Genomic DNA, 15,856 nt, shown 5'->3' with positions numbered 1-15,856 from the left:
TTCTTCAGCCTTGGGCGGGGCCTTCGTGCCACTCCACTCCGGGAGACCCCCCCGCCCCCCGGGAGGCTTTTGCTGCGTGGGCAAGAAGAGCAAGGTCTCCGGCGTGAGGAGTGAGATTGCCGAGGGAAAAATCTCAGCTCGGCCACATAGCGGTCAGCCAGTCTCTCCCCGCCCCCTCCCATTCAACTACCCTCGGCTGAAACCGCTCATCATAGGGACCTTTCTAGATAATGAGGATACCGTGCTGAACGAAAAACGTTAAAGCATTCTATTATTATTATTATTACTAAAGGCTGAAATGCTTTTAATAGCAAAATCTTTCACTCACAATGGAAATTCGTATGTCCCTGAAATTTGGCTTAAACTCCCTTTGAGATACAGATGACTGATGACAGATACTTTCCTGAGAGCAGCTTTGACAGGGGAGAGAGGGTGAGGATCACGGTGGCGAGGATTGAAAGCGTGCAGGAGAATCGTCACCGCACACAGCCAGTGTGGCGGCTACTGGCCAACACCGGGCAGGGCTACGAGCACAGACGGGGAGTCAGGCTCTCTGAGCCTCAGTTGTGTTAATCTGTAAAATGGGGGCAATATCAGTAGCAGCCGCGTGGGACTGTGAGGGTCGGCGTGAGTTACCTACGTGGCATGTCGCATGCTGGCAAGGGACGTGATACAGTAAAGACTGCGCAAGGGGAGCATGAGTGAGCCCAAAGAGGGGTGGAGCCAGGTCAAGCTTCACGCTCTGCTTCGCGCCAGCCCTGCCTCCACGTCCACCCGTCAGCCTGGTACTCACACCACCGAAGCCCATGAAGAACCGCTGGCACCACAAGAGGCACATGCTCCTGGTGCCTGCACGGCCTACACATGCACAGTGACGCCGGCCTGTTGACCAGACCGAGCGGGCTGGAGGCCCGGAGGACAGCGGAGCCCGCCTGACAGGGTCTGCACGGGAAGCGGCCCTCAAGGCCAGTGCATGGCCCTCCCACCAATGCTGCATCCTCTGCCTACTTCCCTGGGGGTGCAGACTCCCCCAGCCGGAACATCTCCGGGGGAGGGGCTTCTGTCCCCCACGAGCTCTGGGTGAAGGACATTTCCCTGTTGGACGGAGCAGGATCTGCCTCCCCCAACCCTCCAGTTCTGGTGATGAACTGCGGGGCCACACAGAACGCGGCTCATCCTTCACCCCACGACTGTCTAACGTGCGTGGGCACCCCCAGCTGCGGGCGAGAGCCCGGGGACCAGAGAATTGTTTCCCAGCTGCCAGCGGAGTGGAACCGGGGCTTCTTGGAACAGAGGTGGTGGCGGCGGCGGCGGGGGGGACAGAGGGTGCGAGGGGCCCCTGCTGGCTCACTCCTGAACTTGCCTGCCGGCGGCTTTACCGTCGCTAACGATCTCTACGTAATCAACCTGCAAACCATCTCGAAAATGTGAGACAATTTTCATGAGCGCGAAATTGAATAATGAATGAAGTCGACATATTCATGTGTCTTGTAGGCACGAAATGTTTACTAATGTTGATTTTATAGTTTTCTTTCTGTGTCTTAGGACTTGTTTTTTTTTTTTCAGGTCTTAAAGTTTTTCACTTCCCAGAAAAGCTCACAGGCACTTTGCCTGCAGTGTTTAATGGGTAAAATGACCATGACCTCTGGTGTCTGGGGCCATGGACTAATTTGACCCTACCAAGGCCATCACTTCGTGACGCTGTGCTACATTGTCCCTGCACTAAAGAGAACTCCTTGACCCTAGTTCCTAGTTCCACACTTAGGACGGACACTTCTGCAGACAGAACAAAATCGGAGGAAGGAAGGAATAGAGAAGGAAGACAGGAACAAACGAATATTTGCTAGGAATCTTCCTGGAGCAAACCCCAGTAAGGGAAACTTTCACATTTGCCCAAATGTACATTTAAGAAGCACCTACTATGTGCCAGGAGCACTGTTACAGAATGGTAACGGGGGGATGAAACAGACAGGATCTCAGCCAATTCCAACCACCATCCAGGAAGGTGAACATCCTTATCCCTTCTTTCCTTTCCTCCCTCCCTTCAGGAATTTAAGGCCCTTGGGATTAACTGACTTCTCCAAGATCAACCCCAGTGTCAGAGCTGGCAAACGCAAGCCCAGGTGACTGAGGCCACGCCCCGCTCGCTCTCCTGCAGAGCAGGGTGAGGGTGGTGTTACGGGTGCCATGGGGTGAAACTAACGTAAGTTCATTGGTTTTGGTGAGGACCACAGTCATCCGTGGTTGGTTCTAGTGAAACCTCACAGTATATTTCTTCACATCGCCATCTGTGTCCTGTCCCCAGAAGACTGACCTTGAGGGCTGAGGGACTGTCCCCTACAAACCTTGTACCCCTAGCACGTAGCTGAGTCCTCAGCACACAGTAGGGACTCGGGAAGAGCCGCTGAGTAAACAGGGGGTTGTCTACAGAGTGAAGCGATCATGGATGGAGGGTCAGAGTTCCGGGGAGCGGGGACCTTACAGGACTTTTGTCGAGCACCTGCAGGTGCTTGAGAGAGACCTCAGAGCATGAACACACTCGTCCTCACTGCCTGTGCACTTGGAGGACGCAGGGCACGGAGTGGGCGTGGGCCCTGGGGTCCTCAGACTGGGCATGGACCCCCGAGGTGGTGGCTGTGCGCACGTGGGCAGAGGAGCAGCCTCTCCTGGCTTAACCGAGGGCGAGAGCAGGCAGGCCCACGTCCACCCATGGTCTGGGATTAAACGAGATACGGATCACCGTGGGCCTCGAACACAGCTGACGCCCGATACATGTTATCTCCTTTCCTGAGTGCCTGTCTCTTCTTACTCCCTCTGTCCTGACTTTTCTCCCCCTGAAAAACGAGAAGGGTGCCCCCAATGGGCTGTTTGTGCCGGTGAGTGCAGACCGCCCAAGATGTGCTGGGATCCCGTGGAACGGCGCGGCAGGGGCTGATGTGTACATGCTTTCTTTCAACGAAGGCAGAACATTAGCAAAGCGAAGCAAAGCAAAGCAAACACTAACAAAACGCCACTCCCAACAAATAAGCGCAGGGAGTTCTGCTTGGGGCAGGGCCTCGCCTCCCTGTCTGTAAACACGGCCGGGTGGGGGGGGTCACAGGGACTGAGCTGCGTGTCCGAGCCCCGAGAGGTCGGAGCCTGCCAGCTTTCGCCTTGCAGCTCTGCGCACTCAGCGACCACGGGCCCAGGAGGCTGTCTGCCCCCCGGCCCACCTGGAGAGGCACGGTGATCCTGGAAACACCCTTGTGGGCGGTTCAGGTCTAAGGAGAGCACCCAGCACCTCCGGGGAGCCCTGCACAACTGGGCCCCTTATAGAGCCACGGAGCTTCAGGGAACTCCATTCCAGATATAGGGGACTGCTGCCCCAGGGGTGTGAAGGTGCAACGGTCAGGGCCAGCCAGGCTGTGATTTCAGGTGCCCACGAGAGCCCCATGCCCACCCCGAGTCTCCCACCCGCAGACTGGAAACAAAGCCTGCCTCCCCACAGGGCCACAGCCTGGGACACCCCCCCCCCCCCCCCCCCCCCCCGAGAGGCTCCGGCCAGCTTCCGCTGGGAGAGACGAGCACCTTGTCTGGATCATTCACACTGAGGCGTGTGTGGCGGACCTAAGGTCTGGCTGAAAGTGGGGGAGCTGGCAGCGCTATCCAGGGGACACGGGGACACTGCCTAGCCTGCCAGCCTGCCTCGGGCAGTGCATCTCGCCCCCGGGTGACAGCGTGCCCTGGGTAAGGGCACCTTCCATCAGGAGGCGCCACAGGCTGCCTCCGGAAGAGAGTCTGTGTGTCCTTCCCCTCCACAGCCCCTCACCCACCGATCGCTCGGGGGCAGCTGCAGCCCTCCCTGCCCTCCCTGTCACTGGGGTCGGGAGGCATCCTCGGCACGCCGGGTCTGCTACGGGGTTAGCGCAGAGAAGCGAGGGGCAGCCACTGCGGGGTGGGGGGGGGGGGCCCTGCTGCAGGCAGCTCCTACCATGTCGCTCTGCGACGGCGTGGCCCCGTACGCGGACATCCCGTTGGAGGGTGCGGCCGGCTGCGGGGTGTCGGGCTGGATGTACCCCCTTCGGTCGATGAGGCTGCAAGAGAAAGTGAAACAGTGAAGGAGAAGGAGCGGGAGTAAGGAGCCAAAGACGCCACCAACGCCGTTTTAACTTCCACCTCGGGGGTCCCTCTTTCTGTGACGGGCCCACCTCAGACACCTCGGAATACACCCCGGTCACGGCCACGGGTGGGCAGGCACCACATTTTCTCACTTCTGCGTTTCCGAATCCCATAGCTCCCGTTCCCTCTGCGCCACCTGCCGCAGGCCCTGCGCCGTGTGCTGGCCTCTGCCCACTGGCCTCTGCCCACTGCCCACGGCCCCTGTCAGAGGACCCGATCACAGCGCCCTTCCTGTGGGCACGGCTTCGGGAGCTTCGGCGCCAGCGGACACGGTCCAGACGCCTGCGCTTGGCCTTCAGGCCTCACGCCCCCGCCCTCCGCTGTCCTCTCCAGCCTCAGACCCACGTCTCCTGGTGGCACACTCGGTCTCCTAGGTTCGTCCCCTCCACAGTCGTGTCTGAGTGCCTGTCACCTGCCAGCGCATGGCAAGGGCCAGAGGCCACCTGCCTGGTATGTGCTCAGAGCCTTGCCGGCTCTGGATTTTTATGCAAACTGTTTTTTCTTACCCAAAGTTACTTTCCCTTCCATTCCACTGTCCATCCTTGTTTTTTTTCTTTTAGATTGTATTTATTTATTTATTCTTAAGATGTTATTTATTTATTTTTAGAGAGGGAAGGGAGGGAGAAAGAGAGAGAGAGAGAAACATCAATGTGCAGTTGCTGGGGGTCATGGCCTGCAACCCAGGCATGTGCCCTGACTGGGAATCGAACCTGCGATGCTTTGGTTCGCAGCCTGCGCTCAATCCACTGAGCTATGCCATCCAGGACTGTATTTATTTATTTTTAGAGAGAGGAGAAGGGAGGGAGAAAAAAAAGAGAGAGAAACATCAATTTGCTAGAGAAACATCAATGGCTGCCTCTCTGACAGCCCCATCTGGGGACCTGGCCCGCAATCCAGGCCTATACCCTGACCGGAAATCAAACCAGCGACCTTTCGCTTCGTGGGACAACGTCCAGCCCACTGAGCCACCCTGGTCAGGGCTCCACTGTCCTTTCTTCACGGCCAGGTTCAAGAGCCCTGCAGCCCCGGCTCCTGCCCCTGTACCTGCTTCTGTCCCTTATCTGGCTTCTCTTAGCGCTGCCTGGGAGCCTCCCGGTGGTGCGCCTCCCCGTTTGCTGGTGTCACGGGGACTTGAGACAGTCCTGCCGGGCAGCCTGCAGCTCCTGAGGGAGGGCCATCTTCCTCTTCCCTCCCCCTCCGCCCCTGGCCCCAGGGGATGCAGGGCTCAGAGTCTCCTGAACCCCATCGCCTGTGCCCACATCTGCATCTGTCACGGGTGTGAGCTCCACGAGGGAAGGTCGGAGTCTTCCTAATCACGGCGTGTCCACCGCCGGCAGCAGGAGGAGCTGCGCAAACGCTCGCTGATGAAGCCGGAACGGCCCTCTGGCTCCCGCGGACAGGTCTGCGAGCGATGTCTCTACGGCATCTTTCCTTAGCTCCGCGGGGGCCCCCCAGTGCGAAGGTGGGGTGGTGAAGCTCTCCCTTGCCATCCCAAGAGCTGCCTGGAGTGAGGGCTCAGCGCTGACTTTGAGTCTCAGGGCAGAACAGCAAAGGGCAGCAGGAGGCTCAGCTAATAAGTGGGTGCGCCCGCAGTGGCCCCTTCAGAGTGGGGCTCGGGCCACACTCTGGCGGCTTCTGCAAGATGCCTGAAGTGCCCCCCACCCCACACCTCCTCCTGGGCGGGCGGGGGCTGGGCTGCTGGCGGCGGCTCCTGCGTGTCAGCTGGGCTTTCAGAAGATGGGAATTATCATCGCAACCGCTGCCTTGGGTCTTCAAGTGACAGAAGAACAAGCCATTAAAAATTGTTTGGGACAGGATCTTGGAATGGAGCTCTCTCTGCTTCAGCCTCAGGTGGATCCCCGGAGGTTTAGGAAAAAAAACCAAAAAACAAAAGGCACCAGGCACCTCCACCTGCCAGAGGGAGGCGCAGGACCCCTACGCAGGACGTCAAAGGGGTTCTCAGACCCGGCGCGCCTGGGCAGGAAGGGCAGAGTGAAGTGAGGAAGGAGGAAGTCTTGGAGAAAGGAGCCATCGGCACCTGGCTGAGGAAGAGGACTGGGGGAGCTGGTGGGTGAGGTGAGGGTGAGGGTGAGGCCAGACGTGGGGAAAAGTTGTCCCGAAGGGGCGTATTGGGGGTTGAACGGTGTCTCCCCAAGAGATATGTCGAAATCCCAACCCAGCGTGGAAAGTGTTAACCTTTGGTGACCTTTGGAGTTCTGGTTCACTGGGACGATATGATTTTGGAGGCCACGAAAGTGCCCTGAATCCTTTTTTTCTTTTAAGTGACGGGAGGAGTTCGGGGACTTGCAGGGGACCTCGGCCAGGAGCAGAAGAGACCCAGGTCACTGAGAGTGTCTGAAGGGATGCCGGGAGACAAATAAAGGCACCGGCCCGAACGTCACACATTCAGCCTGTTTCGTGGACCAGCCACGGCTGACGTCTGCCACAAGTCTCCTCACAGTGGTCCACGGAACCCCGCCCCCCTCCCCAGTCTGGCTGTGCTCCCCTCTTCTCAACTCCTGTGCTCAGCTCCCTGCCCCCCACCCTACCCCCCTGCCCCCCAACAAGCCAGGCTCTCCCCTCTGCAGTCCTCCCACACTGCCTTCCCCCATCCCTGCTCGTCCTTTAGAACAGATCACTGAAAGCCCCCTGCCCTGGGGAGCCCACCCAGAGGTCCCCTCACAGCCCCTCCACCACCCTGACGACTTGTCACTGAGGGGTCTGCGCTGCCCAGGACGCTGCGCGCGGCAGGGCTGGCCACACGGCCTGTGCTCAGCAGCCCTGGCCAGGTGAGTTCTGAGGACTGGCTGACCCACAGCACTGCCTGGAGGGCCTGACCCTGACCACACCTTGGGACTTTCTGTCTTTCCAGTTTCCATTCCTCCTGCCACCGTTGTAGGAGGAGCCCCTTCCCCCAAACCTGGCCATTCCCACCCTGCTGTCCCTGCACTTCTGGGGACACTGCAGGGAACCGAGTGGGGGGCTGCAGCTCTCGCTGGGCTACAGGAGGACACACCCCCCCTCCCCCTCTCTCGTATGTGCATTGCTGTGCATTAAAGAATGTTTCATAGGCGACTCAGGAACACGGTTCTGGCACACGGATGGCGTGGAGCCCCTGCCTGGAGCAAGAACATGGCCCAGTGGGCGGGGCTGGCTGGGCCGCCCACCTGTGGATGGCCCTGGCCCTTGTGGGGGCAGAAGCGTTGGGAGAGGTCAGCAAAAAGAGGAGAAGGAAGAAGACAAGAGGGAGGGGTGTCCGGCCAGCTCTGGGGGGCCCAAGGACAAGGTGAGAGAGGCCAGCGGCCCATGGTCCCTGTGCCGTCCAAGTGATGCCCCATCCAGAGGGACTTGGGTGTTGGAAAGAACACAACCCCAACTCGGCCCAAACAGCAGTCTTCACCTCGTTGTGAAAGAAGTAACTTCCGTCGTGACGTGCCCGATCTATCAAGAGCAGGAAACAGCACCAAGGGGAAGTTGAAGGCGCGGGAACAAGAAGAGGGATTGGGACGACGGCGAGGCTTTTCAGCCCTTTGTCTGGATTCGGACGCGCACTCTGGACGGATGCTCGCTCAGGTCTCTCTCGCCTCTTGCCCTCCTCCCAGGCTCCGAGCCCCCACTGGCCACGGACAACCCCCACCAAAGGAGGCACAAGCTAAACTGTGAAAACACAGACACTTCCCGAGGGGCTTTCTGGTCTCACGAGCCCCGAAAGGGCTCCCTGGGGGAGTCTGGAGCTCTCTCGGAGAGGGGCCGGCACCCTTGCAGGCATGCCTGCCCCACCACCTGAGGCGGCCCCTTCCTGCCGGCCCCTCCTTAGAGCAGGCTGATGAGGGGCAGGCAGGTCAGGGGGTCCTGAGAGCCCCCAACTCAGGAGAGAGGTGCTCCGGGCTCCCAACTTGCTGGGCTCAAATAGGGAAATGATCCAATTACTCAACAGCACCAGCAACAATAACACTGTACCAATTCATGAAGGGCCTTGGAATACGTGCTTGGGTTTTTTTCTTTTTTTCCTTTTGGGGGGAGGGGCACCAGTCTTACTTCCCTATTAATGATTCACTGAGGCTGGCGATCGAGTTAAGTGTGCGTCCCGTGAGCACAGGTCGGCGAAGACGGGCCGTGGAGGCCGGAGTGCTCGGCCACCCCAGCGCCTCCTGCGGCGTCTCCCGCTCTGCACTCTTAGAGGCTGGCGGGCGGAGGGAGCAGCGGCTTGGGAGCGCCCTCTAGGGGCCGGGAGCATTTGCTCCACACGTGTTTGAGGGCTGCCCGGCCGGCCCGCTGGAAGCCCTCCCCACGCAGACGGCACTGTGGACGCGCGTGGTCCTGACCGGCAGGCGGCACGCCCCAGTCGCCCGCCTGCTGCTTCTGACGGCGGACGCTGGGGCCCCAGGCCTGACTGGGCGGCGTTCACCAGCGGCTTGGGCCCCCCCTTTAACCCTCTGTGCCCTAGCTTCCTCCTCCATAACATGGGGTGGGGTGGCCCCTGCTTCCTAGGAGAGAGGGAGGCTCTGCCCGTTAACGCAGCAGAAGTGCTCAGAGCAGAGCCTGACACCGGTCAACGTCAGCTCCCGCCATGGTGTGCACGACGGTTGTCTTGCCGTCACCTGCTGCAGCCACACAGATCTCCCCTCCGAGCTGCTTGTGCGTTGCCGTTCTGGGGCGCTCGGCTCCCCGCATTCGTCCCCACGGGCCTCCCGACTGCTCCCTGCTCCGTGCCCTGGTTCCCTCCCTGCGCTAAACACAGCTCCCTGCAGCCAGTGACGCGCTGCATGCAACGGTGACCCAGGTCACCCAGGTCACCCGCCTCGGTGTCCCTATTTGACCCTTGGGGGGTTTTCCCTGAATGGGATACAAATTCAGTGTGTCGAGCACGACACGGCCAACAGCCAGGTCTCTACGGTCCCTGTGTCACGGAGGCCGTGTCTCTGTGGCACCAAGTGGAGCCCTGAGCTGGCAGTCACCTGGGCGGAATGACCAGACCTACCGCTGTGGCCGGGTCTCACCCCGGGGAGGCCTGCGCTCACCCAGCGAGGTGTGGGCTTCCCAAAATCTGGGAACGAGCACGATGCTTTCGGGGTCTTACCTGGGGGACACGGGCCCACACAGGGCGACACAGCAGTTTGTGAAGATGTTCCCGTAGCTGTAGGGGTTATAATTCTCTTTACCTCTTTTATTTGACCAAGAGCCTTTGATCTGAAAGAAAAAGACAGTCAGTCAGTAGCACAGTATCCTTCACATCAGGGCCGCAGTTTGAGAGAACTGGACGACGAGAAGTCACTGAGGATGCAAATAATCTTTCCTCGTTTCCTCAGCAGGAGAAAAGAAGATAGATGCGTTCCTCAAGGAAAACAGGCCTTTATCCCGAACTCGGAAATACCCAAAACCAGCAGGTCGGATAACGGTCTCTGGGGACGATCTCCTATCCCTGCTCCGGAACACCCCAGGGCCAGCTCACACTCGCCACGGGAGATTTCTCACACTCACAACTGGTGTGCTGGGAGAGCGATTCAATGAGCGGCGGCCGGAGGGGGTAAGGTGGCTCCCCCATCACCAATTTACAGCCCGCCTGCATTCGGCCTCATGGTGTTGCCAAACTGCTTTTGCAGATTCTATTAAATAACTGTATTAACATTCTTTTGACTCCTGCATCTCACCAGCACTGATTTTCTCAAGCCCTTCCGGCCCCTGGAGTGACAGGGAGACGTGCTGATAGAGACTCTGTCAGAATCTAGATGTTTAGATGGAAGAGGACCAGGCTAACGAGGAAACTCGTTCCAACATTCTCTTGCTTGTTTTTCTGGGGACCAGGCTGCTCTCCATCCACATGGGGAACAGGCAGGGGGCCTGCACAGAAGTTAAACGCTGGGGCCGGCGAGCCTCCGAAATGGCACAGAGACGCTGACCACGAACGGCAGATTCTACGGGCACTCCGAGGTGCCCGCCTGCCGGGCCTCTGCAGGGATGGGTGGGTGATGGGCGGGGGGGTGGGCTCACACACTACTGAAAAGGACCCTGACGGGTGTGGCTCAGTGGGTGGGGTGTCCCTGTGCAGGGCGAGGGGTCGTCGGTTTGGTTCCTGGCCAGGGCACACGCCCGGGTTGTGGGTTTGGTCCGAGGCTGGGGGGCATGCAAGAGGCAACCGACTGATGTTTCTTTCTCACGTTGACCTTTCTTTCCCTCTCTTCCTCCCTCCTTGCCCCTCTCTCTGAAAATAAGTCTTAAAAAAAAACTACTGAAAAGGAACAGAACAGAACCCCCTCAGGGCTCCGAGCTGGGTGGCACTCGGCTGGTCTTAGTGTCTATTTAACTGACAACGTGGGCAAACGGGACAACGGAGAGACGTCCCCCACAGAGAGCTGGGAGCGAGGGTGAGAGGCTTCCAGGCCCCTCCTGTGCCCTGAGGGCTCACGCCTGGGGCAGGGCGGACGCAAGACCCTGGCTCCTAACCCCCTCTGGCCCCTGCCCTCCCGGTGGCCGAGCACAAAGGACACCCGGGGCCGCCAGGACTTACGTCTTCGTTCGTGGTCTGGTTGGAGCTGATCAGGTAGGTGTGGAAGCCCGAGAGTCCCACGATGGACCAGACGGAGAAGAAGCACACCACGGCCTCCAGCACGGTGGCCTGGAGTCAAGGACTCGAACCGGGAGGGGGGGAGAGCTCCTGGAGTGGCCCCGGGGGCCGAGATGGGTGGACCCTGCTTAGGCCTCCTGTGCAGATCCAGCCCTGCAGGGGTGTCCTCCCCAACCTGGGGGACCCCCTTGGGCAGGCTCCATGTCACCTTCTCCTGCCGCCCGCTCCGCATTCTCGAGCAGTGGGAGGGGCTCCCCTGGTTGGTCTCCGCCCCCCCCCACCCCACCTGCCCTTCCTCGCCTTCTCCCTGTGGCTCTGGGTGTGGCCCCCGAGTGCGGCAGCAGCGCCAGGGCACTGGCGGGCTGCGGGGCAGCGGCCCAGGCCTTCGCAGAAAGGACCCAGTGTTGCGTCTCACTTCCATCACGGACTCTAGTTTTGGCTTCTGAGCGCCGAGGGCTGTAGCACCAACAGGTGTCCCCCCCAACCTGAAGTGGGGGCCGTGAGCGAACTGCCGCGGGGCTGACCGGGGGTGGCTGTGGCCAGGCAGGGTTTGTCTTCCCGGCTCCCTTTCTCCCCGGGGGGCCCGTCCACACCTGAGTGGCTGCCTGCGCCCGTCTGTGCGTGGGCTCCTGACCAGCGGGGGCATTTCTCAGAGTGGCATCCGGGGGAGGGTCATTTTTATTGAGGGGACCCTTCCCAGCCCCTCGGCCCACCCCAACACGGGAGGCTCTGACACCTGGATGCTCGCCAGACACGGAGTGACGGACGGTCACTCCAGACGCGTGACAACCAGAGGAGAGAAAGGCTGGCGTCCTTCGGAAGAAGAGACAAATCAACCAAGAGTGTGGCAGCTTGAAAAGACTGGGGAATTTTCCTGTCTCACAAATGTTTGTGGAATTCTGTTTACAAGATACAAATGGTTCTCAGGAAACGGAAAACTCTTCTTAGGCCTGGGGGTGTAAAATACACCAGGCAACGCCCTCCAATAACTTACGGCAAACAAACACTCACGCTTTCCTACTGCTCCCAGGACGGAGGCCACAGCTCATACGGTAATCCGTCACCATTGATTTTTTCTCCGGGATTGGAGATCATTCATCTTACACAACAGAAGTGGATGCATGAACCAGGGCAGCCCGTGACGTGCTACGTCCTAATCAATGAATCCACATCCAGCACTTGGGGCCGAGTACCAAATAAGAGAAATGGAGGGGTTCCTGCCTGTTCACTGTCAACATCAGGATAAGCCGGTGGGTCTGCCCTTGGGGAGGTCGACAATGCTTAACTTTTTTAAGGTCTAAACGTCTAGGAACCGCAAGCTCACAGCAAAGCACTGCCCTAAATTTAAGAGGACGTCCCAGGAGGAGGCGAAAGGTCACCCAGGTCACCCTGCGCCCGCCGGCTGGCCCAGAGGGAGACAGATGGCCGAGGTATTCGAGGTTGCCGACCCACGACGCTCCCAGAGGCCCTGCCGGTCCTCCTGGAGGAAGGAGGAGGAGAGGAAACCCAAGTGCTATTTCGGAAAAGCAGGTAAACACGGAAGGGAAGGGAGGATCGTTGGGGGCTCAGAGAGAGGCAGGGAAGCAGACCCCTCCCCAGGGCTGCCGCCGGCCTGGGCAACCCCTTCCACTCTCCCAGCTGGGCCAGTGGTTACGGTGGGAGGCCCGGTGTGCACATGGGGACGCTCGGACAGTGGCCTACGTAGCAAGGGGGGCCTTATTCTCAGCTGGCTTCCGACAGGTCGGGACTTGCACACGTCCCTTCTCCTAATCTCATCCCCCACCCACGGGACACACGGGTTTGGAAGCAGCAGCGGTGGAGTCCAGGGACAATGAGGAGGTCCATGGGGGGGCAGACACAGTCAGGAAAACGGGGTGTACAGGGAGGTGACTGTGGCAATGAACCTGCATAGGCTGGGGGAAACCAGAAGGGATGAAAAGACCGGAGAGGAGATGGCTCAGAAACCAAGCGAGAAATGGTCAAGGGTGGAAAAGAGAATAAAAACCAGAAGCAAAGATCTATTTACTGAGTAACCCACGGAGAGCAGGACTTTGATCCTGGACATGCCGTGCAGCTGCCACGCAGGTGGAGCGAGGGTCGTGACCGAATGCACACGACGCCCTCAGGCACCAGCCACACACGAACGTTTCAGGGGAGGTGAAGGGGCCACTGCCCCTATTCTGTTCCCTTTTAAAGCCACATGACACCATCGCCCCCGCCAGGAGGCATTGTCTTGCCAGGGGAGGTGGAATTTTAAAGGTTTAGAGCAACAACAAAGGGAAAAAGGCATCTTTCTACATTAACATCTCCCGTGCTTCAGAAATATTTTACAAATAGCAGAACTCGGCCTCACCGTCGGCTCGCTGCTGGGCCCACCGGACGCGAGTCCCAGGCAGCGTGCGAACCACAGCCCGCCCCGGCTTCTCCCCCGGTGAGTCTCAGAGGGTAACCGTCATCATCAGCGACGACAGAGGCGGGCCTCGGGCTGTGAGTCAGGTGCTGTTCTGAAGGCTTCCCAGGGACTGACAGAATCCTCTGACCCACCAGGGACGTGCACGATTTCCACTTAACTGATGGGGAAACTGAGGCAGGAAGCAGGTAAGTAATTTGTTTAAGAAACAGCGGAGCTAGGATTTGAACCCCGGGGTGTGGCTCTGCCCAGACAGACAAACCACGGGCGGCTCCTGTCTTACATCTTGCTGAGGCACGGGTGGCTCTAGGCTCACCCCCCCCCCCGGCCCCCTCCCCTGGGGAGATCCTTGTCAGGGACCCTCGAACCTCCGGCAGCCGAAGGAGTCCCCCCTCCAGATCCTCTCAGACTGCGGCACAGATGTCTGAACGACACATCTCCTCGCCGACCCAATAACTGGGTGTTGACAATTTCTATGTTAGGATAAGAGTAACATAAAATTCCCTGAAATGTATAAAAGTCCATTTACTGATTTTTTTTAAGAAAGAGAAATGGGAGGAAACGCGCCAACTCCATTAGGAGCCAATTTCATGAGCACTCGGGTATGTATCGCATCAGAAACGAGTCCCGAATTAAGGCTGTTACCACGGCCAGCCTCCGCCTGTCCCCCCATCCCCACCCCAGGGGTGAAATGGCTGTAGTTCCCCGCTGGCCCTGGCCCAAGGTGTCACCCCCGGGGCACTCGGGAGCTGATCGTGGGATTGAAAAAATCCTGAAAACGCTGATGGGCAGACGCCCCTCGGTCCAGTCCCCCCTCGGGCCCAGGAGTGACGGCTAGGAGCCTTCCCGGGCACCAGCCGGCCCTCGGCACGGGCCGCAGGGCGCGGCAGCCTGTCCGCCCCGGGAAGGTGAGCGGGGGCCGCGCAGGGACATGGAAACGTCCCTGCCGGGCAGAACGGTGGGGACCCCTCAGCAGTCGGAGAATCATCGAAGTGAGACACCGTGCAACCTAACCTTTCTGGGCTCTTTCTTCTCAGGAGAAAACGCACACAAACACGTTTCTTCGTTATAATTTCAGGGGCCCTAAAACCGCCCTGGTGCCACTCCACGGAGGCGCCCCGGCCTCCATGTTCGATGTCCTGGTTGGCTCCAGCCGTTTCACTTCACGGGCAGGAAGGACGCTGGGGCTCCGGGTCGCCGAGCCCCTTGCGGGAGCTCACACGGCCGTTCACAGAGCAAAACGGAGCTGGGACTCGGTCTCCAGACTTCTGGGGGGGACGGAGGCTTCCCAAGGTCCCGAACGATGACAGTGTCCCACGCAGGTGTTAACTGTGGGCCCTCGGTCCTCGGAGCAGCGAGACTGAGACGGCCCGGGACGTCAAGCCTTGTCACCGGCCCCATGGCCCCAGAGCCGCCCTGGCGAAGAGCCGGGCCCTTTGTGTTAACATGTCCAGGCCTCTCTCTTCGCATCCCAGCCAGGACGCCAGAGAGCCAGGCAGCCAGGCTTATGACCCAGAGGTTTTTTCTTTTTTCCCCCTAGTGCCAAATCCAGGTGGCAGTTTATTTTAAAAAGTCTATGTGTCTCATGTGGGTTTTCTTATCGACCAAAGTCACCCGGATCCCAGCGTGGCCAGGGAGTGCTGAAGCCCAAGGCTCTGCCGTGGGGCCCCTCCTCTCCGAGCTCTGGGCTGAGGAGGCCCCGGAGCCCCACAGAGTTGAGGGGCTTTCCCCGGGGGGGCACCACGCATGTGCCCCTGATCCTCGTGCATCTTGCTCTGCGTCAGGCCCCTGTCTGGGGTTCTGATATTTAAACACAAGAAGCAGGTGCCATTGGGAATCATTTCTTTTTTTCTTCCCTAAAAGTTACAGGGAAACCGGCAGTGTGCACTCACAGGAAGGGCCCCGATGGAATGGAGTGTATCAGAGATACCTCCTTTTGTTCTCTAGCTTCAACGCCTCCATCGGCACTCGATGCTTTTAAATATTTAGGCACAGGAGCTGGTCGGCCTCTCATCTTCATCGGTTAGATGGCCGTGCGGTCCCGGGACAGAGACAGGGAATCCCAGCCTGCGCCCGCCCCCGGAGTGCCCGCCACCGGGTCCGGGACGCGGGCTGTTGACTTCACGCCGACTTACATGGCAGACCCTGAGACCGGAAGGTCACCGGGACCCTTCCGACGAGACCATGTGGCCACCACCTTCCAGTCTCTCAACCCCTTTCCTCCCATGAGCCTTTATACTGGGCAGAAGGGGGGCAGTGTGTCCCAAATTACTCTGTGAAGTCACAATAATTCTAATCAAAATTCCAACAGGGATTTTAAAACAGGAACGAGACACACTGGTCCTAAAATTCATCCAGAAGAGAAAATGTAGGAGAAAAAGTAAGACATTCTGGGGGAAAAAAAGCATCATGGGGTGGGGGCAAGAGAAGAGTTTTCTAGCAAACAAAGCAAGGTAACGGGGCCCAAAGCAGACTCGTGGGCATGTGGGATGGAGAAGGCGTTTCAGTCAGCGGTGGAAGAGCAGGCTGCTGGTTCCCCAGGGCTGGCCCTGGACCCTTAGGGTCCCCGAGATCCTTTCAGGGTATCAGCGCCCAAACGGTATTCCCAACGGCAGCCTCATTCTATCACTCAGCGGTGAGTTCTGGAGGCTGCTTGATATGATGTCAGCTCACTCACTCGTGCTCACAGGAGGGGCACTTGTGCATCCTTGTGTTTTACACAT

At 59.1% G+C, this 15,856-nt stretch overlaps 1 protein-coding gene across 3 annotated transcripts in view; it reads right to left on the bottom strand.

The window, feature by feature from the left end:
• The window catches only part of ZDHHC14 (zinc finger DHHC-type palmitoyltransferase 14), a 218,612-nt gene that overhangs the window by 10,744 nt on the left and 192,012 nt on the right, over positions 1 to 15,856 (bottom strand). For all 3 annotated transcript variants that reach the window (XM_036024937.1, XM_036024935.1, XM_036024936.1), the window contains 3 exons: positions 10,667 to 10,769; positions 9,239 to 9,348; positions 3,971 to 4,073 (listed from right to left, as the gene is read on the bottom strand). In XM_036024937.1, the coding sequence (XP_035880830.1) occupies positions 3,971 to 4,073; positions 9,239 to 9,348; positions 10,667 to 10,769 (316 nt within the window). The remainder of the gene's footprint in view (positions 1 to 3,970; positions 4,074 to 9,238; positions 9,349 to 10,666; positions 10,770 to 15,856) is intronic.

This window comes from Phyllostomus discolor, chromosome 4 (genome assembly GCF_004126475.2).
Source record: "Phyllostomus discolor isolate MPI-MPIP mPhyDis1 chromosome 4, mPhyDis1.pri.v3, whole genome shotgun sequence".
NCBI classification, from domain to species: Eukaryota; Metazoa; Chordata; class Mammalia; order Chiroptera; family Phyllostomidae; genus Phyllostomus; species Phyllostomus discolor.
This window is presented reverse-complemented; position numbering and strand designations above follow the sequence as displayed.